This window comes from Xenopus tropicalis, chromosome 5 (genome assembly GCF_000004195.4).
Source record: "Xenopus tropicalis strain Nigerian chromosome 5, UCB_Xtro_10.0, whole genome shotgun sequence".
Taxonomy (NCBI): Eukaryota; Metazoa; Chordata; class Amphibia; order Anura; family Pipidae; genus Xenopus; species Xenopus tropicalis.
In genome coordinates, this window is record NC_030681.2 from 55,363,161 (window position 1) to 55,387,448 (window position 24,288).

Consider the following 24,288-nt stretch of genomic DNA (forward strand, 5'->3'; position numbering starts at 1 on the left):
ACATGCTGCCTTGCATCAATGGGTTCCTAGCTTTGATTCAAGCCAAAGCACTAGCTGTTTGTATGTTTGGGGTAATCCATTTTCCTCCCATGGTCCAAAAAAATGCATATGATAGGGGCTTAGATTGTAAACTCTGTAGTGTTTCCTGCAGGATTTTTTTTAATTAATCAAATTAGCCTAACGGTTCATTTAAAGTGATATATTGATAGGTTAATTTAATCAAAATTATTATTATTATCTGTAATCTTTCATCCTACTTGTTATGGAAAAATTGTTTTCATAATAAGTAGTAAATTATTATTGTTATGGATAGATTAATCCGTGATAAAATTATCAACAAAATATATTGGCAAAGCTGCTTCTTATTTATTGATTGATTGGGTTCTTTATAACTTTAAGTATGGCCAGCATGGGGGACTATGCTGTTTCCATCTAGTACCGCTGCTACTGACTACAGTGACTATTAAAGAGCAATTAGCACAAGTAGTTGACACTGCCTGGGATAATCTGTATCTTGTTTCTGATATTTCCTTGAGGAGTGATTGAGAATCATGTTAGGTATCTTATGAAATGCATTATGTGCTCAATCTATTGGTACTGTAAATGTTCAGGGACTTATTTCTTCTCTTATTTCCTTATGCCTATTTATTCTAATCTTCTTCCTGCTTCTCAAGTCAAATATATTTATCCCAACAACAATTTCACTGGTTAAGGTATTTATACAACAAGATCATAAAGAAAGGGGTGTTCCCTTTAGTTCATAACTTGAGGCACATACAGTAGCAGTGACATTACTGCAACAGAAGCAGAGGAAAAATCATTTCTCATATGGACTGCATATTCTGCACATGCAAAAATGAATGGAAATTCTGAAACATCCCAGAATAAAAGACATAGGTATGGAATGGTGCAGTTTTTTTTATTCCAGCCAATCAAGAGAATGTATTTTACAATTTTGTTAAGTTTGTATAACTATATTATTTTGTGTTTTTTCTGCAATAGGAAGGGAAACTAACAAGATAACCATAGAGGATATCTGGTTTATTTCTCTAGCTTTAATGTTTGAATGAATGTTAATGCTTAAACATGTGGTATAGAACATACATGGTCACATTGTGTGAATTGTGATGATTTTATAATCTACAAAGTTTGCAGTAAGTGGTTTAGAAATATAGAAATAGGCATGATGTAAAAAAAAAGAAGAGCAATTTTTTTCGGGCTTAGTAAACCCAAGGCCCATACAGCTAGTAGGTAGAATTTACCTGAATCTCAGGCAGAGTAAGTGCTAAAAACCCTAACAGAGAATATTGAGACAGACACACTCCCCTGCACAGATCTTTAAAACAAGGTTAATAATACAACTTTCAAAATCAGCAGGCTCATTTCTTGGCTTCTTGAAGATGAGATATTTCAGGCATGTGCAAACTTTAGGTGGCATTACCTTTTATATAAATAGGTTATTACACTTTAAATATTTAAGGAATTGCTCACCTGAAGATGACAAATTACGTATATTACACTTTTTAAAGGACAAAATAAAAAAGGGAAGAAAGATGTTAAAATCTAAACATTTTCAAATCAGATTCTGTTCACATCGTGTGGGTTTTTAACTTGTGTTATAAGCAAATTTTATGTTGCTCTGTTGTTGGTATTATATGTTTACTATTATTTTATTTCTGTAAGCTGGGGAAGTTAGAATGCAGTTTGGTTTAAGGTGAATGGTGTGAAATACATTACCAATGATAATCAACAATATAACATCTCTTAGAAATGTTCCAGTGAGAAGGTCTCAATGGTGCAAAATTTATATTTTCACAAGCTACAGACAGAGCAGCTTCTATTACGCAATTCGGGTGTTACACTGTACTAATGACAAGACTGCAGTCAGCCAGTAAAAAAAATCACCACAACCTGCCCAATAACACCAGGTAGTGGTGGACATTGATTTGATTGTGGGGTCAAGGTAGCAGAGCTCTGTTAAAGAATAAATCTTTGAATAAAGATTTTGTTACTGATAAGTGAAGTTTTAACAACATTTATTAGGTGGGAGCGCAGTTACAAAGTATGATCAGAAATACTGTTCTGTTCTGATTCTGTTAATGCCTTTAAGAGGGGCCTGGATGAGTTCTTGAACAAGCAGAATATCCAAGGCTATTGTGATACTAATATCTACAGTTAGTATTAATGTTTGTATATATAGTTATGAATGTGTTGGTATAGATTGGTAAGTATAGTTTGTGTGTGTGCTGGGTTTTCTTGGAAGGGTTGAACTTGATGGACTCTGGTCTTTTTTCAACCCTATGTAACTATGTACTTTAAATAACCTAGGTAATAACTGTGTTTATTTTTGCTGAGTACAACAAGGGTATAGTAGCAAGGCTACCAGTGATGAGCAAGTCTGTCCTATTTCACTTTGCTGAAAGATTTGTGGATTAGCAGAAAAATGAATTGAAACAGCGAAAAATTTGCAAAATGTATTAAAGTAAATGAGGGTTTTTTTTCCACAGTTTTTTTCCCTACAAAATACAATACAAGTCAAATATATTTATTTCACTGGTCAATGTATTTAGGCAGCAAGATCATAAAGAAAGGGGTGGTCCCTTTATTTATGGCCTCGCTGTCTAAATACATTGACCAGAAAGGGGCGGTCCCTTTATTTCATAATCTATAAATGAGGCGCGTACAGTAGCAGTGACATTACTGGAATAAAAGAAGCAGAGGAAAAATCATTTCTCAGATGAACTGCATATTCTGCACATGCAAAAATGAATGGAAACTCTGAAACATCCCAGAATAAAAGATATAGGTATGGAATAGTTTTAAAATCTTTAAAGTAGATGCAGTTTTTTTATTCCAGCCAATCAAGAGAATGTATTTTACAATTTTGTTAAGTTTGTGTAACAATATTATTTTGTGTTTTTTCTGCAATAGGAAGGGAAACTAACAAGATAACCATAGAGGATATTTGGTGCATTGCTTTTGCTTTAATGTTTAAATGAATGTTTATGCTTAAACATGTAGTATAGAACATACATGGTTACATTATGTGAATTGTGATGATTTTATAATCTACAAAGTTTGCAGTAAGTGATTTAGAAATCTAGAAAGAGGCATGATGTAAAAAAGGAGAGCAATTTTTTTGGGCTCAGTAAACCCAAACAGCTAGAAGGTAGAATTTACTTGAATCTCAGGCAGAGTAAGTGCTGAAACATTAACTGAGACTACTGAGACTGACACACTCCCCTGCTAAGCCTCTTGTGAGAATAGAACAAGTGACTGTAATCCATCACAGATCTTTACAACAAGGTTAATAATACAACTCTCAAAATCAGCAGGCTCATTTCTTGGCATCTTGAAGATGAGATATTTCAGGCATGTGTATACATTTCTAGCGCTTATTTATGTAAATATTTTCCTTAGATGAATGTGTATGTGCCTTGTAAATGAATACAATACAATATATACAATTTTAATAGAAAAGGTGCAAACTTTAGCTGGCATTACCTTTTATATAAATAGGTTATTACACTTTAAATATTTAAGGAATTGCTCACCTGAAGATGACAAATTACATATATTACACATTTTCAAATCAGCTTCTGAATACATCCTGTGGGTATTTAACTTGTATTATAAGCAAATTTTATGTTGCTATGTTGTTGGTATTATATGTTTATTATTATTTTATTTCTGTAAGCTGCACGGGGGAAGTTAGAATGCAGTTTGGTTTAAGGTGAATGGTGTGAAATACATTACCAATGATAATCAACAATATAACATCTCTTAGAAATGTTCCAGTGAAATGGTCTCAATGGTGCAAAATTGATACTTGCATAAGATACAGACAGAGCAGCTTCTATTACGCAATTCGGGTGTTACACTGTACTAATGACAAGACTGCAGTCAGCCAGTTATAAAAAATCACCACAACCTGCCCAATAACCCCAGGTAGTGGTGGACATTGATTTGATTGTGGGGTCAAGGTAGCAGAGCTTTGTTAAAGAATAAATCATTGAATAAAGATTTTGTTACTGATAAGTGAAGTTTTAACAACATTAATTAGGTGGGAGCGCAGTTACAAAGTATGATCAGAAATACTGTTCTGTTCCTGTTAATGCCTTTAAGAGGGGCTTAGTAGCATAGTATCCAAGGCTATTGTGATACTAATATCTACAGTTAGTACTGATGTTGGTATATATAGTTATGTATGTGAGTGTATAGATTGGTAAGTATAGTTTGTGTGTGTGCTGGGTTTACTTGGAAGGGTTGAACTTGATGGACTCTGGTAATAACTGTTTATTTTTGCTGAGTACAACAAGGGTATAGTAGCAATGCTACCAGTGATGAGCAAGTCTGTCCTATTTCACTTTGCTGAAAGATTTGTGGATTAGCAGAAAAATTAATAAACAGCGAAAAATTAGCAAAATGTATTAAAGTAAATGAGGGTTTTGTTCACAGTTTTTTTTCCCTACAAAATACATGGCTTTTGTTTGCTGTGTTTTTTTTCACGCAAAATGCATTAAAGTGAATGTGCATTTTTCGCAGGCATTTTTTTTTCTTCATGTGAAAAATTTTACTGCGGTTCTGCTCTTCACTAAAGGTTACTACAGTTTTTTTATTCCAATGTAGTTTACCAAACATTTATAAAAATAAAGTATAAATTGTGTAACTGTAGCTTGTGTTGCCCTAGGTGGCTGTAAAATTGGGTTTTCCCTATGATATTTTCTGTCTTAATATTTTAACCCAGTCCAGCCCTGCAAGCCCAACTTGACCTTACAAGATTTACAATTATAAACTGGGTTAATAATAATCATCCATCAAAATGGATTTATTCTGCGAAAGAAAATATAAAAACTAAAATCCAGTCATAATGTCAGACATTATAAAAGTCATCACATTCTGAATGTTTAAACAGGTTAAAGAAAAGTTGGGATCCTTTCCTTGTAACACCAGTGTGCGAGGAAGAAGAGAAGACTGGGCGATGTGTTCTTATCTTCAGCATGGTCGTCTGGGCCTTGGCTGGACTTCTCGTTCTCGCATCGGGATTTTTTAGTAAAGTATGTTCCATTATTTTGTTTTCCTATAAATGATAATTCCTTGAAGATATTGATTAGTGATTTACTTACCTTACATGGCTCTTGGTGATCTTTTTCAATGATTTTCTCCTCCTGTGTAACAATAAAACAGTAGCTTGTACTTGACTGTAACAAAGCTGAATAATTGAATGTAGGTGGCAAAACAATCTTTTTTTTTTATTTTAAATGTTTTAAATAGCCTTGAGTTATGGCACTCTATATGACAGAGAGACCCCTTACCTAGAAACCCCTAGGTCTAAATCATTCCAAATAATAGATCCAATACATGCAATATTATTATCAGCAAAGTATTACACTATACTTCACAGGGAATATTTAACCACCTACCTGCCAGTGATGTTTAATTCTAAGGATCTGGCTGTCATAAAAGTGACTGCCAACACCATAAAATTTATTTACTTCTTTGATATATTTGTTAACTGACATTTGTCACCATAAGATCTAAGAACATCAGCTAAAATATGACTCTTTATTCACACCACCCCTTCCCCAATGCAGCATGCAATATAATTTGTCTACTGTGGGCACACAGACAGCTGTAAAAACATCTGTGACTAATGTTCAGTATTTGTGTACAAATACTGTACATAGGGAAACATAATATTCCATTCCAAAGCAAAAGCGTACAAAGGCATAACTAGTAACATTCAAAGTTTTATTCAACTACAAATTTTACACTGTGTAAACTACAGTACAAACAAACTTCATGCACTACAAGATATAAGTGTTCAGAAGCAGGAAAAGTGCTGCCATTCTAAGTAGTTGGAGCATAACAGAAAGAAATCAAGCAGAAATGACCTCTGGACACAAGGAAATCCTATTTTTCTATGTTTGTCATTGGTTAATCCTTCCACATAATTGCACATCTGAAATGTGATGACAAAAGTTTTACTCAAGGTACATTTCAGAAGTCTTTTTATATGTTTTTTATATGCTTTTAGAATATAAGCTCTTGTGAGCAGGGCCCTCCTCCTAGTGTCTCCAATCCTCATCCAATGTAACTGCAAACCATTTTTGTGTATTATTTATATGTACAGTACATGTTAACTGTTCTGTCTTTTGTACCCCTCTATTCTGTAAAGTGCTGCGTAAATTGATGGTGCTATATAAATAATAATAATAATATGTTAGCTAAAGTTTTTAAAGTTTTTAAACTTCATAAAGTTTTGTTCTGGAATGCGTTATTAAGACATGTAGCTCTAATACATTTAGGCAAAAGAAGCACAAACAAGTGTATTTGAACTGTCAATCAAAATCTGACTCCAACTCCTGATTTAGAATTTTGTTACATTTTAACATTACATGGAGGGCAAAGATGACTGTTGCATCATGTGTACAATAACCAAAACAGTTTCTTACAATTATATAAAAATGTTACATTTAGCTCCACTTTCCATTTACATCACGAATCAGGTGGAAGTATTTTTAAAAGCACTTGGCAATAACTAAAATAGTTTTTGTGCACATAAAATTTCTAAAGATGGTTTATGGCAGGTATAAAGCAAAATTTCCTTTTGTTATAAACTGTAATAAACTGTACATCACGTACCAGCTTTCTTTTCATTTCTGCTCCTTTGCCACTCCTCTACTCTTACATTTTATTTTCCCTTCCTTAGATTTTAAAAAAGAGACAAGGATACCCCAAATTGCACCACTATGCTGCAACTAAATGGGGTGGGCGGGAGAATAATTTTTTAACCTGCCTGGTAAATATCTGTCCATATTGCAATATCTGGTACTACATTGGAAAGGCCCCACTCATGGTCCGTTTTGTTCTAAATGAGCTGAGTCAGCCATTTATACTGACCTGTGTGTGTATTGGCAGCTTTAAGTATGTTTAGCATTACTTATCTGAATTACTAATTATTGTCTTAAAGTCTATGAAGTTAAAAAATAATTAAGAAATAATGTATTTATAAGCGATGGTTTGTTTTCTAATCTCCCCACTTTTCCTGCAAAAACAAATCATTAGCAAGACTAAATTTGTGGGAAGGCCTGGGCCTATAGTGGCGGAACTTTAGGCTGTATCTGAATTTGTTCTGGAGCAATGGGATACACAATAATTTTTATAGTTCTTTAAGTCCCCAGCACTCCCCAGTTAATGATCAGAAATATATGCATACAAACAGGGTTGTTCAAGGAGTGGGAACTGGGCTGTCTGAAAAAACAGACATCCGGGACTGATTATAAGGCTCCAGAGAGAGTTAGCTAGATTTACACGTATATGATTACCTCCTTTATCTATTTTATTGTAGAAATATGAACAATGATTCAGTCAGCACAATCACAGTCCAAACTGCAAATGTAATTGAAGCAGTGAAAGTTCAGTACATGTTTCAGGCTTAGCCCTTTCTTATGACACTTGAGAAAGATCTAGCTTGTGATTAGTACCTCTCTAATAGTAGAAATAATACCAGCTGTTCTGTGGAACTATTTTATATTTTTTAATTCATTTTTATCTAGGTATCTCTCTTGTTTGTGGTGGCCATGACAAATGAAGACTCACTGAATCTTTCAAACAAACCATTTGGCACCCTTATTATTGGTATTATGCTGGTGATACCAAGCATTCTCACGTTTATAAAGAGCATGTGGAAGTTGATCTTCACACATTCCCCCAGTCCCCATAAATGTGATGTGTTTACGGTAAGTATATAAAAACTGCAAATCTTTGCATAATTTAGTTTCAACAATTTGTTTTTTTTACTATTTATTACAACCCCAATGTTCACGTAGCAACACATGACAAGGATCAAAGAGCCAACTGCCAGCATAAACACACTTAAAATATACTGTTGTCACAATACAATGTGTTAACATTTGCTTGAAAAATTGTTTACTCTGCTGCTGGAAAAGTTACTGGCACTATTTAAGCTTGCTTACAGGACTTCATTAAAGACAATCATATTTACAACACAGTTGTTTGTGTTTACGTCTGTGGCTTATAAACAAAAAAGCTGGTTATACACTTACTGTGTCGCCAAATAAGTGGTTCTCTATTGATTTGCCCAATCATGTGCTGGGCCAAATCGTACTGATATGATCATTGGCCCCGGTGCCAAAGATTGGATCATACAGAAGGTCTACAGAGAAGGAGCATATCAATGCATACATGTTTGAATAGGTACTCACTGCACAGCCTGGGCAAGCTCAGTGCATCAACCCCAATCAATAGAGCCACACTCTTATGATACGTAAGTAATCACATCAGTTAGGATGAGCACCAACCACACACATTGCTTGTGAAATAGCTTTATTACAGGACATATAAACCCTCCTTAATAGTAAGGCTGCATCATCCCCTTAATCACTTGGGATGCCTTCTCCTCCTCTAACCCACTTAACCCCTCCCTTAGGAACTGACTTTGGCTCTTGGCTATATGAGCATGCTCGGTTCTTCAACTCAGGTTACCAAACACACCCTCCAGCCTAGCTGCCAATAAAGATATGGCACTGCTGGTTTCAATAGAAACTCTGCTCTAGCTGTGCACGCAGCTGGAGAAACATGTTTTTCTCCTAACTCCCTCTCATGAGCTCAGTTTAACCATTACAGGGCACAATCAAAGGAGAACTTTATCAAGTTCTGCCTGTGTAAGCCTGTATTCTTCCTTGCATGAACTTTAAAGCACACATATGCTGTTTGCAGAAGTAAATATCACTGAAGATGTGTGAAAGGGAAAATGGCCACAGGAAGAAAGCTGCTATTTGTATTAGGAAAATGTGAGGATGCTGATGAATGGAGGGGATATATGCAATACAAATAGTGTCCAACTTATATACATGGTTTACATGTGCTTTAAAGTGTTTTATCAAGCAGTATGTGCACTCTGTGCTGTGATGTGCACTCTGCTGGAGAAACATGTTTGTTCTATTAACCTTCCCTGCAGTTTAACTATTAAAGTGTAGGATTACAAGCAGCATTTTTTATTAAAGTAAGTTCTGCCTGTGTAAGCCTGCATTCTTCATTGCATGAACATTAAATGTGTGACAGGGAAAATGGCAGCCAGGTGAAAGCTGCTATTTGTTTTAGGAAAATGTGATGGTGCTGGCAAATGGAGGTGATATATGCAGTACAAATGGTGTGGTTGGGATGGGGGAGATGTATCCAACTTATAAACATGGTATAGAAAAAGAGAGCTTACATGTCCTTTAAAGTGCTTGATGAAGATGTTTGTGTTCCCCCTAACTGATGTAGATTAATGCAGCGATGTGGTCCTTTAGCAAGTTAGGAAGTCAGTCTATTACATTCTGTCACTTTCAGGTTGTCAAACAAGAATTTACCCATATAACACATAGTAATAATATTAACAGAATCATAGCTTTATTGCAGTTTTATAATTATACCAACAGATCTAAATAATGAGAGATTTTTTCTTTAAACAGGTTTGCATTATTGAAGCCCTTGTTGCACTTGGATCTGCAATGCTCGTTGTGGTGGCCATGCCTCATTTCAACATTATCAGCAATCTCATGATACTGAGCAGTGTTTACACAATACCCTCGGCAGTGCAAATTATTAATCGGGCTAGATCTCCAAATTGGAAAATGTCAATTCCGATAATTTCTCTTGTTTTACTCATAATCGGCCATATATTGTTCTGCATGGGGTACCTTTTGGAGACAGGTTACAGTTTACAAATATACGTCAGCATTGCCATAGTGGCAACCATTTTAGTGTCATTAACCTGGTTTGAAAATTTACTTCTCCTTCTTCAAAAAACAACATTTCATCATGTAGAACCAGAACATGATACAAGAAATGTCCTTTACATATGCAGTAGTGTTGTTAGAATTGCAGTGACAGCAGCTGTAGTAGGAAGTTGTGTTCCTCTGTCACGGCATGACTGGACTCAGCTAAAGTCCATTGCTCCTAAAGATCTGCAGTTGTTGCTGATCCTGCTAGCTATACAGGCTGTGACTTCTGCAACCTGCCACTGGTTTGGGGTTATTGCATGCAAAATGCATTATGTTAAACGAGGTTTTGCTGGGCCTTTAATTATGACCACACCTGCAGTTTGCATTGCCTTGTTTATTGTTTTTATAGATCAGTATAGGGTAGCTGCAGAGAACTTTGGAAACTCAGGGGATTTTAACATAACCATTTTTTGTCAGAATCTCAAACTTAGCGACAAGAACAGTATGGTCCAAAATCTACTTTTGGAGGTTGGCCAGAGTATGTGTAAAACATTAATGGAATTAAACACCCCAAATATTGTTATGTTATTCATATCTGGGATAGCCTGGTACTTGGGGTTTGTCCTGTGCACATTGTATGTTTGGAAATTGAAGGTGCAGCGGATAGAAAGAACAACCCAGCTGTTTGTTCGGCGCCTTTACGAAGCTGCTTATATTGATCAGTCAATGCTGCTAAATACACGATATAAGTTAGAGAGTAAAGAAAAGTTCGAGAGTAAAGAAAATCAAAGGTAAGAACTCATAATAGCAATGTATTGCATATACTTTTCCTATACTTTAAGGATCTCGCATACTTTAATAATTTTGCATTATTTATGTTAAATTTAGTAAAAGGGCATTGCAACAAAAAATGTAGTCTTTATTCTATACTTCTATTCTATAATCCATACTATATATGGAAACATAGCTATATTGATAGGACTCATTTTTTTCTGGCTTCCCAGGATACCTGTCTTATCATTCTCCTTCATGGCTGCCACAAATGTGCCCCTTAGTTGGGATCAAGTATAAGGCACTGTTTTATTATTACAGAGAAAAATGCAATTATTTTTAAAAATGAGAATTATTTGCTTATAATTGAGTCTATGGGATAAGGCCTTCCCGTAATTTGGAACTTTCTGGATAGCAGGTTTACCAATAACAGATCCCATACCTGTATAAGTAAAGATATGAATTAAAAGGACAACAGTTACAAATTTGGATCATTGTTAGTATAGTCTACAATAAATATTGCCATTTCTACAGTCTGGTGCTTTGACCACCAACACCTTTTAAGGCATTAAAAATATTATCTGCTGTCGGTCACTTTCTCACTGACATTAATAAGAAGGGTCACTGGCCTCTCTGGCATGAAAATGTGCAAAGTTGCTTAGAGTAAAGCTTTTAAATGGCATTTATTGCATCTCTCCTTTCTCTTTTATGTCTTACAGTTCAGCTGACAAGGTCATGGTGTATTTATGTGCTACAATGTGGCATGAGACCTTCGATGAAATGCTAAAAATTCTCACGTCGCTATTCAGGTAATGTGAGAATAATGCAAAAAATACATGTTAAAAATGTATCAATTGAATAATCATTTTACCAAATATATACAAATTATAGGACTTAATCTAAATTAAGTGTGAATTTTCTCTTAAATATTGTTACATAAACTTCTAATAACTTTATACTCAGTACAATATACTTTATACAAAATTTCTTTATTCATAAATTCCAACAAACTTTTATGTTGCCTGGCCCATATTTATCAAAATAAGTGGTTTTTTTTTAAAGGTTGCCCCTACATGTTTCTAAACAATTATTATCTTTGGCTTGTAGATTTCATCTTATTCTATTTCTATTCTTGTTTACACTTATTTACCTCAGATTAGACAAATACAAATCAAATAAGAAGGATACTCTGAACTTGGAAGCACATATTTTTTTTGATGATGCGTTTACTGAGGATATAGACACCCAAACTGGCAAAAAGAAAAGACATGTCAACGTGTATGTGGAATATTTAATCTCTGCATTTGAAGAAGTCCACAGGTAAGAAATGGTTAAGGACAGCTTTATGGCAACATAATTATTTCATGTTGCATGAATCATAATGTTTAACTCAGGATTGTGAGAATTTGCATCATATTCTTTTGAATCTTTAGGGTTTTTGCATGCAACAGGACAGACGTGTTTTCAGGAAATAATATCTCTGGCTGCACACAGCAAAAGATTATGATGACTCCTTATGGTGGAAGACTTTGCTACATCCTTCCACATGGGAATCTCCTTTATGTACATCTGAAGGATAAACAAAGAATTCGGCATAAGAAGAGATGGTCTCAGGTACAGTAAGGGTCATTTGAGACTCTATAAAAAGACTTTTAACACTAAAGTTGCAAAATTACGCAACAACATATTTTAGTTCCTTTGAAATGTATTTCAGGCTTTCCAATATAAAAGATTTTACCTTGCAAAGATTTTTAGCAAATAGTTCTACACCTATTGATTATTCTGAACAGAGTTTTGCCACTGTCAAAAAGAACAGTTATATGTTCATTTTTCTACTTTCAGATTATGTACATGTTCTATCTACTGGGATGGAAACTATATCGTAAATATGATAATTTAGCTGAGAAAGCCCTGAACCCCATTGAGAAAGAGCAAGTCTATAAGGAACTCGAGGTACAATTTTAAGCCAATGTTAACATTATTCCAGATGCACTCTATATATTTAAATTGTCTAACTAAAGTAAATTACTATCTACCATTTACTTGTTGTTTCACAACCTTTATCTAGCAGTAATCTATATGGGCTTCAGCTTTAATCCATCTAGCTTTCAAAGCAACTATCAAGTGATTACTTTCCTGTCAATTAATATAACGTAGAAAAGGTTTGACACAAAAATAGGACAACAGACTGAAGTGGCAAGTAGTGATGAGAGAATGTGTCCCGTTTTGGTTTGGCAAAAAATCACGCCGAAAATGTTGCGAGTCAAAAAAATGTCGTGCTCATAATTCTTTTTACGTGCGTGAAGCTCATCATTGTTTTTTTCCACTGCAAATTTTGTCCCCAATGCGGAAATTTGCGGCAAATCCATGCCTGGCGAAAAATTTCACCCATCACTAGTGGCAAGCAAATATGGCAGGTGAGAGAGGCAGGAGTGATGGTGTAAACAATGAACTAAGTAAGGGTTTTCAATATTAAAAACTGGCCCTGATATGATGGGGGAGTTCTGTTTCTTTTTGTTTGTATTTTGCATTAGGCAAGGTCAGAAGCTGTAATCAGGCAGTAATTAGCCATCGCCTTTTCTGCAGAGAGTACAATTGTGCTTTATTCTCTAGAAATGTTCCCCCTGGGTAGTTTACATGCAAGATTGTAAGAAGCTCCCTTAAACTAGTATCTCAAATGTAAAATGTATGCTATTCTTATACAGTCTAAATTATTCAGACACCCCTTTTAGGGGCCCCTAATTCCAGGCTTAAAACTACATTCCTGACAATTTCCTGCTTGGAAATTTGTGGAAGGTCCTGTGTAGTTTCAGCATAATAATGTCCCTGCACAAAGTATCTTTATTACAAATGTACCATAAGACTTTTATGTATATTACTTTTTAATTCTAGAAAGAGAAACATAATACTTATGTATTAGCTCTGGATGGAGACACTGATTTTCAACCATCATCCTTACTGTTACTTGTGGATCGTCTTAAAAGGTATCCTGGTGTTGGAGCTGCCTGTGGAAGAATACATCCAACTGGAATGGGTACAGCCAGAATCTCTCTCTTTCTCTCTCCATCCCTCTGCTATATATAAAGACAATGCAAATAACATATGGCAGTTTTTAGTGGTTTGAAAAAAAAAATATTACAGAGAACATGTTTTTTTGCTCCAAAGCCAGCAAAGGGATAATCACTTTCTTTTTATACCTATACTCATGTCAACTTGTCTTTGGCACCAATTTATTACAATTTATTACATTTTTAGGCACAGCTTCAGTGGCCCCTTTATGTCTTGTTTCAATCAGTGTTTGTATGTAATCTGTATGTTTGCTGTAGGCATCCTTATATTGTACAGCACTATGGAACACAGCTTAAAAATTAATAATAGCAGTAAAATGTATGGTCTATAGCAAATAAATTGTCTAATAAAGAAATATAAAACCATTAGCAAAGGTAGCATTATGTATAGAATTCATATGGTTTTTGATAACTACATAAGTACTTTAATTGGACCGGAGACATTAGTTGTCTAATCTTTGTCTTTCTTTCTTATTAGGACCTATGGTTTGGTACCAGAAATTTGAGTACGCTGTTGGACACTGGCTTCAAAAGTCCTCAGAACATGTCTTTGGTTGTGTCCTTTGTAGTCCAGGATGCTTTAGTTTATTCAGAGCATCTGCATTAATGGATGATAATGTACTAAAAAAGTACAGTACAAAAGCCGCAGAAGCTGCACATTATGTTCAATATGACCAAGGTACTTCTTCATGTCTATACCTCTTTTATAGAGGAACTTAATGTTAATCACCATAATCCTCTTGAGAGCCAAGTGTGTGTATGCCTTGAACCTGGTTCCTTAGCATTTGTGTAGTAGGGTGTGAAATTGATGAAAAACATCTGAGGACCTTAAGCTTTTATGGCTTGATGGATAATATTAATTCTAGCAAACTAATGGTATTCTGCCTCACATATTGTGAAGGTGCTGGTCCCACTGTCCATGAAGGGATCCATAGTCATAATTATTAAAAATTATCACAAATTGTAGTTGTTTTTAATAAAACAATCATTTTTAGTTTTTGATATTATAGGTTTCTAGTATTTGATATTTTATGGGGGCTTCAGAATCTTTGGTAAGATGTGATTTAAGGCATGAGCTTGCAAAATCACAATGTGTGTGTGCCAGACTTGTCACTCCCATACACAATAAAGCTTATGTTCTGATGTACGCTCTTGCACTTTAGCCTGTTTAGAAACAGCAGCTAACCTATATAAATTGTTTATCCAATTTCTTGTAAGCCTGGTGTTTGTGAGCTGGTCCTCTTGAATGTTTATATATTAATTTACCCTGCACCCATATTTGTATATTTGGGGTTGAGTGCCGACTCTTTGGTATATGTTATATATAAAATTAATCCAAATTGTTACCAAATTAGGCTATCACTCACACACAACAGATTTTTACTTTAAAATGTAAAAGTCTTCTTTGAAATTACTCCACTGTATTTATTAAGGACATACTGCTTTCTTGCTACTAATAAGCATCAATTCAGAAAACCCTTCATGTATTTTTTTAAAGGAGAGGATCGATGGCTCTGTACATTGCTCTTACAGCAAGGCTGGCGTGTGGAATATAATGCTGCGTCAGATGCTTACACAAATGCTCCACAAGAGTTTGTGGAATTCTACAATCAACGAAGAAGATGGGGACCCTCTACCATGGCAAATACCTTGGACCTACTACATACTGGAGTGCAAACAGCCAAGAAAAATCCATCTCTCTCACTCCTGTATATCCTGTACCAGACATTATTTATGGGAGCATCAATATTAAGTCCTGCAACAGTTTGTTTGATGATTGCAGGTATTTTTTTAATTTATTTCTATGATATGGCAATCTGACAATGCCTTTATGTTATACATCACAACAACCTATGCATACAAAGTAGCCTGTGCCAGTATAACTCTAGACAATATATTTTATTTGTTAATTAATTACATTTGAAAGGCCAATTATTGCATTTGATACTTAATTTATCAATTTTAAAGGGGCAGTATGCATCTTTTATTAGCATTAATGCAATAAATAGGGCTTGTGCCAAACATATTTTTTGGCAATTGTTTTAATTAGGAAATATGTATGGTCTGATAAATATAATAAAGTCACATTCGCTCTGCACTGATCGCTGTGTAAAAAATCGAGAGCTCAGTTCTAAGGGCAGTGTCAGGAGGCACTTTGGAAGCCTCTGTATAATGAGCCACTCCTTATCCGAGAGCCTAAAAGGCAGCTGGGGCAAAAGGTGGGCATGATTATACAGAGGGCTTCCCAGTGGACTGTGGTTTTGTTTTTGCTTGTAGAAACCGAAAGCAGTATGTGCAAGAAATAAAAAAATATATATATTTCTTATTTTACAAAATTAGGAAAAAAATATGTGTAGCACAAGCCCTATTCATTGATCTTATTGTAATAAGGGGAGTATATTTCCCCTATAAGCAGATATATCCAACCAAAATATAATGGCAAGTAATTTTATGAGAAATGACTGATTGTCAAGCCCAATTCTTTAGGATTTTTTTCTTTAATATTACAGCATTGCTGTTTGTAAGATTTAAACCTTACTCCCAGTTTGAAAATACAGACATTTATCCCCATGCTCCCAATATGTCTAGGCCTTAGCTCACTACAACCATGCATTTCTGATCTTTCCTTTCTTGACTCTTTTTATATATCATACTCCTATGCAAGATAAGCACAGGGACATTTCCAGGAATAAAAGTTCACTGGGACTCTCCCTGAAAGTTTTTTCTACATGGTTATGTCACTTCAGGAAATAGTTGATGTACCTAAGGTATATGAGCTGATATGGTATATGAGCTGATAAAGTGTCTATAGCACTATAATTAGCTGCCATATAATACATTAGTATTGGGATTTTATAATACATAACTTTGTCTAACAATTAACTGACCATGTGCTGCTTAATAAATTATACTAATAATGCATTGTTCATTCTTTTTAGGGGCATTCTCTTTTGTCTTTGGACTTGGTACAAACTTAAGTTTATTTTTAGCAGTTTTGCCACCGGCTATATATATTTTAATTTGTTTTGTGACGAAGCCCAATACACAAATAACAGTTGCTGCATTTCTCAGTGTTGGATATGCATTCTTAATGACAGCTACTTTCCTAAGCATTATAGGTAAGTATACCAAAGATGAATTTTGTTCATTTTAAAACAATGACTGGTTTGTTCAGCAAGGCTAATTAAAAGTTATGTTTGTAAAATGTGTGTCCATGTTTGCTTGAAAGAAAAGGCAATTAACCTCAAAATTCTTCAAAAAATAACCCCAAAACCTATCAAATTAAAACTTTAGGCCAATAAGTTTTTCTGTCTCTAAAGACATATATCAATAAGACAAAGGTTTTTCATATAATATCATACGGTAACTAATACATGTATAACCATTAATCTAATTTTATGATCTGCCTGCTGATCCCAAACACAGTGTAAGGAATTCTGGCCCAGGCCAGAATGAACTTTAACATAACAAACAAGTGCCACAAATTTTCCACTATTGCCTAATATACCTTAGTAAGTATCTGCAGTCCAAAAAGAATTCAACAATGTTAAAAATTGAAAAAACATATAATTACAGAATCTTGTAACTTTATTATTTTACAATAATTACATAGCCTTGCTATGTTTATGTTCATATTAATAGCTTGCATTAACAAATGAAATGTATGGTTTATTTGCAGGTGGAATAGTCGAAAACAATACAATCCTGACACCCACAGGCATATTCCTTGTATCCATGGGCCTAATATACATCATCACAGCTTTGCTGCATCCAAAAGAATTCTCCCTGCTCATCTATGGGCTTCTCTATATTATTTGTGTTCCTAGCGGCTACCTTTTGTTAACGATATACTCTCTCGTTAACATGCACATAGTGTCTTGGGGTACAAGAGAGTCAGCAGCCCCAAAAACTGAAAAGAAAGAAGACAATAAAAAGGTTAAATATCAAAAGACATGTAATTGCTTTTGTTGCGTTGTTGAAGTACAAGTCCATGAGAAGAAGAGTACAGATTCTGAAAAGACAGAGAATAAAGAAAGTGATGATTCGTCACTGATGGCTGCACAAAGGTAACTTATGTTCCACACCTCCAATTTTTTTTTACGTAATACACAGCTTTCAGTGAGCCATGTGACACAAATTATGGTATTAACAAACAATTACAACTGATGACATCACTATGCACGGTTTATAAGGATATAATATACTAAGCATATAATACACAAAAGCCATGAATAACTTAAAAATTATTTATAAACATTGCTTAGTGATATCATCACTTATAATCAGTGCTTAGTGGTGTTATTTGTGCTCTATTCTAAAAACAATGTACTCCTATTTGTAAAATATGAGGATATTAGAAGTCATTGAACTCCTCGGAAACTTCTAATACTCTTTATATTTTACAATAGAAGTACATTATCCTCTATATAATCTACAGTTTGGGCATTTATCTGTGGTGAAAGCTGTAAATTATTTTGCAGGTATGGGATCTGTTATCTGGAAGCCTGTTATCCAGAAAGCTCCAAATTATGTAAAGGCTGTCTCCCATAGAATCTTATTGGGTTTAATCAATGTTTAAGTATATTTTTAGCAGACAAAGTATGAAGATCCAAATTAGGAAAAGATCTTTTATCCGGAAAACACTAGGTCCCGAGGATTCTGGATAACAGGATAACATACCTGTATTATAAATGCTACGTTTTGATGTCATCATGCGCCATTTATAACTTAAAAACACACAGGCTATACTGCAGGTCTCTTTTAGTGTTCACACCAATCAGCCCAACTTTCTTTCTGTACTCCTGCTACTGGATAAACTGCTCCACACAACTGCAGCCAGACTGCCTACTGCCTCCTGCCATACCAAACATTCCATATATATTTTACAGGATATTTATGCCATTTGTTACATTCATTGTATTCACTGATACATTCTTTACATTCATTAATTTTGTTACATTCTTTATGTGATATTCATGCCTTTTTTTTAAAAACATTTTACAGAGCTTTATGAATCTTACCTATGTTCTTCCTTTGTAAGAAATAACATTGATAAAAAAAGATATTTAGCTATGTTTGGTATTACATAAAAATGATTACAAATGAATGAAAATAAACAGTCATTCTGGCTTACTGCTTTATGTATTGTTTACTCAAATACAATCCGCTTTTTACCAAAAATTCTGTCCTTTACTCGGTTTGGGAGTACTTTAACGCGTCCTGTTGTACCTCAATGATAAAAAGCAGTAGATATGTATTAATATCTGGTCAGGTGCTTTCATTTTTTCTGAGGTGCCTGTAAAATAAGATCATATTTACTTTATTTATAATTTATTTTTGTATTTGCAGTCAAGAAAATAAAAGTTTGATGACAAAGCAAGAAGAGTTTGTCTATGAAGAAGGTAAGTATTACAAGTGTTTTGTACAGGAGTCCCCTTGCCCATCATGTTTCTTACCTCTGTGTGTTTCTAGTCATCTAAGCTCATGTTTTTCAAAAATGCATGATTGTTTTCAACTAGATTTCTTTCCATTCAGGTTGGATTACACAACTGCAGGAGAAATCAAGCTACAATGTGCTGCAAAAAGAGGACCTACCAGAGGTAAGCACACTGTAACTACTAGAGAGTGATTGTTAACACAACAGTCAGCACTTCCAGCAAATAGCCCAAAACAAGATGTAATGATGATATATAATAAAAAATGGATAGCCTTCTAAACTTCAAAAGTCTGAGGCAGCATGATGGTGTCAGTAGTCACAACTACCATGTAGCTCTAGAACAACTCCAGAGTTATAAAATGTTTTTAAACCCCCTATGGTATGAAAATAAGTATAATGGATCTAATTTCTGCTTTATTTCTCAGCAATATTAAGCCTGGTTTATATACTCTTGTGTAGTTTTTACCCCTTCATTGCCCCCAAACTTATGTTGAGCTATCTAAAATCTAGATCAAAATGTATTAATGTAACTTGTGCTTTACTTTATATTTATACAATTAAAAGAAACATTAAGAAACTATGGAAGCTGCTTTTCTTATACACATAGAAATTCCCATGCACAGGTTCTACTTCACTTACACTTTTATAGATTTCACATTGTGTTGTGACTTCTAGGGCTAAACATAAATAAAATCTGTCCTGTCTGACTTTCAGTGTGATGGCCTCATCATACATTATACTTTTTGTGTGGGTGCCAGATTTTATCACAATTATTGTGTCTATGGAGTCTCTGAGAAATCTGGGGGCCATACAAATCTTAGGGGCCGATTTGATCAATGGGCCTCTTCCTGGCTCATTACACATGAATCAACAAGTTCTGTTTTAAAGTTGCAAACTATAGAAAATAATAGCATGACATAGCATAAAGCATAAAATACATTTAAATAATGCAAGCACATTCTGTAATGTTAACTTTTAGGAGGAAATTCCGTTTTGGGAAGATGTTATAAAAAGTTACTTGGAGCCACTCAAGGAAGACAAACACAAACAGGATGAAATCGAGAGAGACCTAAAATCATTGAGAAGCAAAGTAAGATTACAGCAATGCAATATGTATTTAATTTTGCATGTGCTTGTGTTTAAATGTGTTTCTCTGGTGTAAAGACTTTTGTGGATGAACATTCTCTGTAAAGTGGTAGGTAATGATGTAATATAAATGAAGACTAGGTATAGAATTACTTTGCCAGTGTAGGCAGAGGAGGCAGGGTGTTTCAGCTCAGACAGTGCTTCCTGTACAAAGTTCATTGAGCTGCATATAAGCACAGGCATATAAGCACAGGCATATAAGCACAGGCATATAAGCACAGGCTGACAATCCGCCCGTATGCTTGAAAAATCTTCTAATTCGAAGCACTGAATCCTACTGGGTGCAGGCACACTCAGCTAAAATCCACCACCAAACGCAAAACTTTTCTCTTGTTGGCGAATATCGGCAGAGTGTGCCTGCCCCCAAGCAGATTCAGTGCTTCCAATTAGAAGATTTTTCAAGTGTACGGGCGGATTGTCAGCCTGTGCTTATATGCCTTGTGGGGCCTTACCCTTAGATTTGATTCTGCATCTACTGGAGGCTAATAAGGATTTATAATGCATATTGCACTATTTATGAAGTACACTCTCAACTGCTTTGGCAATAAGAAGATAATCCTCAGAAAGTAAACACAGCAATAAAATCAGCCTAGCGGAGAACCAAACTTAGGGGCAGAAAAACTCACCCACTTTCTATTCTTTTCTGTGTGATTTTTAGAAATGTATTTTAAGAAGTTTCACCAACTGATAAATACATAGGAATGAATAGAAAGTGGGTGAATTTAATGGTGAGCTCTAATCTTACACTTTAATAAATCTGCCCCTTACTGTATGACATGTCCAAACAGATCTTGTGTATCTGACTACATTTCCTTTTTTATTGTTTTTTTTCCCAGGTTACATTTGTTTTCTTCATGATTAATTTGCTGTGGATTGTTGCAACATTCTTCCTTCAGCTCATTGGATCCACTGTCAGCATTCATTACCCAAAAGTTTATTACAATGGGACTGTTTCAACCACTGAATTCTTCATGGTGGAACCAGTTGGATTAATGTTTTTGCTGTCATTTGCCATGTTGCTTATACTACAGTTTCTGGGACTTATATACCACAGGTAAATAGGTATACAAGTTTTTGCTGTGATTCGGTAATAAAATGTTTGATAATTTTGAGATTTGTAAAAGTAATTGCTACTAAAAGCAGTTTCTCTCTATCACTTAGAATTCCTCAGACTCTTTTTCCTGACTACTACCATTGCAATATTGTATCAGTAATTAGCTCTCCTGTAATCAAGACTCAAATTCCCACAATGCATGGCATATTGTCTATGATCAAGAGACCTGCCAATAAGGAGAATAACATTATACGTTATTGTAGGAGGAGAGATGATTTCTGATATGTTGCTTCTGTAGTCTGGCAAACTAAGAAGGTGATAGCAAATGAGTAACAAATTCTCATGTAAACTTTTCATAACTAAAATAATTGAAAATGATTTAGTGGTTTAGTATTACATATTGTTTTTTATTCAAAGAAAAAACATAACATGCAATTTATTGCATGCTAACACCTCCTTAATGCAGAAATTAATTCCATGGATCCCTTGTATCCGTGCAGCCTGTACTTAATTCAGAAAAGGTGCATGTATAGAGGAGCCTCTCTAGATAAAAGTACAGTACCTTTACGAATAGCATTTAAATGTGAGCAACTGTGCAATTTATAGTTGCCGACTCGTTCCTAAATGAGCTCTAGATAAATATTATGCCAGCTAATAACTATATATGTGTTTTTGCAAACAGTTTATTGGCTTATTTCAATTATTATTTTTCATTTTGCAGGATCTACACCCTGATTCACTTCATTGCCTACACAGAAACAGAAAAGCATGTAAAACACAAGGTAAGTAAATCTATCTATTTATCTATCTATCTATCTATCTATCTATCTATCATCTATCTATCTATCTATCTATCAATTTCAATAAGCTATAATGGGAATAGCTGTATTGACAATAAAAGTTTCTTGATACTTGACATAAAGGGACTTTATATAAGATGTACAATCATAACAGTATGCTTATATTGATCCTCCTAGATAACTGTCCCAATCTGTGACAAACAGACCGATACCCTTTCACTGAATTTGTTATTCTGAACACACTTAGGGGAATGGCACACATGTTGTTATGTTGCCCATGTAAGACTACACTAGTGGGTGGACAACAAAAATCAACAAAAACCCTTTCCATTGAATAGTATTCTCTGCACCCCTGTTGGTGCACCAGCATCATCTATTGCAAATGTTCATTGCTTCATTTACAAGCAATTGCACAAGTGCACCGCCATGGATACAGCAATTACAATTCTAATTTTTGTACCTATATTCTATATCAATAATTATCTTATTAATTGACTTTCTGGTTATGTGGTGAACCTTTAATTGTATCACTAGATGTTCACTATAACCAACTCATTTTCCCTTTATAGATACAAGACCCTGCAGGACAAGATGAAATTAAAACCATGGAAACAGACTTAAACGTTTATGAAAACCCTGGTGCAATAAAAGAATTCGTATAGCGTATATATAGCGTATCATAGCTGTAGAGCTGAATTTTTGGATTAAAGGAAAACATGATATATGTACCTCATATAAACTTTATGTGTTTGAAAGGGAAAAGGGTTATTTAGGAAAATAGATTTCTGATATTTTAGGACAATGTTCTTTTGTTTTTACGGTGGCCTTACAACAATGGGTTAAGAACCAGTTTTTATGAGGGGAACTCTAACCGCTCCCACAAAAAAATTGTCTTCTTCTAATATAAACAATATATTTCAAAACATCATATATAGCTAATGTTTTCCTTAACATACACAGTGTATTTTGTATCAAAAATATGTATTATTTAAAATAAAAATGGGTTTACTAAAATATGACTTGCTCAGGTATAGATATAATATGGGGAGTGTACAATTAAACTGAGTGCACTATTAAACTATCTTGGTAGCTTTTTGTTTACTGATCTGTTTTGTTTAGTTTAGTCAGGAAAAAAATAAACATTAAGGAAAAAATGGAAAGTTGTGCAATAGTATTCAATTATTTGTATTTAAACTTTGGAGTGAATTACTTTATGAGAAATCGGTCAATTTAATGGTGTTCTGCTGTGTATTCTCTTGTTATTAACTATTTTGCCATACACTGGGTTATTTATTTAGAGTAATAGAGTAATAGTAGTAGAGTTTAATAAATTTGTAACATTCAACTGTTAATGTGTCTTTGCTTCATTATTTTTACTTATTTGAAGCTATATAATCTACAGCCTACAAACAAACAAATCATCAATAAAACATAACATGACAGCAACTTACGATGTAAGGAAGGCAATAGTGGCAGCTCACAAGATACTAGGCTGTAAAGACAGCTGGGAAGGGTGTCATGTGAGGCAGCTAATACTGAGGTGGTAATCAAAGAACCCTGGCCTGGTTTGTCATTCTCTGTATAACACCCAGCTTTTGCATTGGATCTGTCCCTTGGTTACTTGACTGAAGACTATATCCCAAATGCCCACAATTGAGTGTCAAACATAAAAAAACTGGAAGAGGCTGAAATTTTAGACCGGAAAATACAATAACAGTGATGTATAAAGAAGAGAATAGTTATACATAGGCAAAGGTCAGGAGCAGAAATAAAACAGCAATATCTGCAAGGCCAGAGTTCAAACAGAAATCCCAGTCACAATATGAACAAAGTGATATGGTAGTAAGCAAACTAGACAAGGAAATGGAGCTACAGAAGGTATTGGAGTACAAAGAGCACACCCAGGGACTTAAAAACATTTGATCTATAAAGTAAGGAGTTTAAGGTTTGTGCTCAGCAGAGGATACCACAAGGGCAAATCTGTGGTTTTCAGAGGGTCCAGTGTTGGGGGTTGGACAGAGGGACGGCACTGGTATGAACTGAGGAAGTGGTGGGGTCCTGCCTAAAACCTTTGCAGAACTTAATCTACCCCTATTGCAGCATTTAGTTACTAGAACCACAGACCATAGGTTTCAGAGAATTGCAGATTACACTTAATTTAGATTGGTACTTTCCAAATCAGTTGTATTTTTGTGTATATAAAATATGTAAATGATATATGTCTTATAGTAATAAAAATACTTTTTCAGTTTTTATGCATTTAAAGTCATACAGTATATCT

General features: G+C 34.6%; 1 protein-coding gene across 2 annotated transcripts; it reads left to right on the plus strand.

The window, feature by feature from the left end:
* The first annotated feature begins 821 nt into the window (after positions 1-821).
* Positions 822-23,350, plus strand: LOC105947355 (chitin synthase chs-2-like). Of its 2 annotated transcripts, none has more exons than XM_031902944.1 (19): positions 822-897; positions 4,916-5,057; positions 7,560-7,742; positions 9,480-10,522; positions 11,222-11,311; positions 11,658-11,822; positions 11,936-12,116; positions 12,345-12,455; positions 13,395-13,536; positions 14,049-14,249; positions 15,069-15,353; positions 16,510-16,689; positions 17,250-17,637; positions 18,920-18,972; positions 19,106-19,170; positions 19,987-20,097; positions 20,990-21,207; positions 21,929-21,989; positions 22,577-23,350. In XM_031902944.1, the coding sequence occupies exons 1-19, from the start codon at positions 857-859 to the stop codon at positions 22,667-22,669; spliced, it is 3,753 nt and encodes a 1,250-aa protein (XP_031758804.1). In that variant the 5' UTR covers positions 822-856; the 3' UTR covers positions 22,670-23,350. The 2 variants fall into 2 exon arrangements, with proteins under 2 accessions (XP_031758804.1, XP_031758805.1); XM_031902945.1 differs by lacking the exon at positions 822-897 and adding an exon at positions 2,717-2,806.
* Positions 23,351-24,288: the final 938 nt, after the last annotated feature.

Excerpts from the sequence above, each read along its gene's own strand:
- LOC105947355 (XM_031902944.1), top strand. The coding sequence starts at position 857 with ATGAATGGAAATTCTGAAACATCCCAGAATAAAAGACATAG. Across the intron at positions 5,058-7,559 it reads CATCGGGATTTTTTAGTAAA|GTATCTCTCTTGTTTGTGGT; the intron begins GTATGTTCCATT and ends ATTTTTATCTAG. Across the intron at positions 21,208-21,928 it reads CTGGGACTTATATACCACAG|GATCTACACCCTGATTCACT; the intron begins GTAAATAGGTAT and ends TTCATTTTGCAG.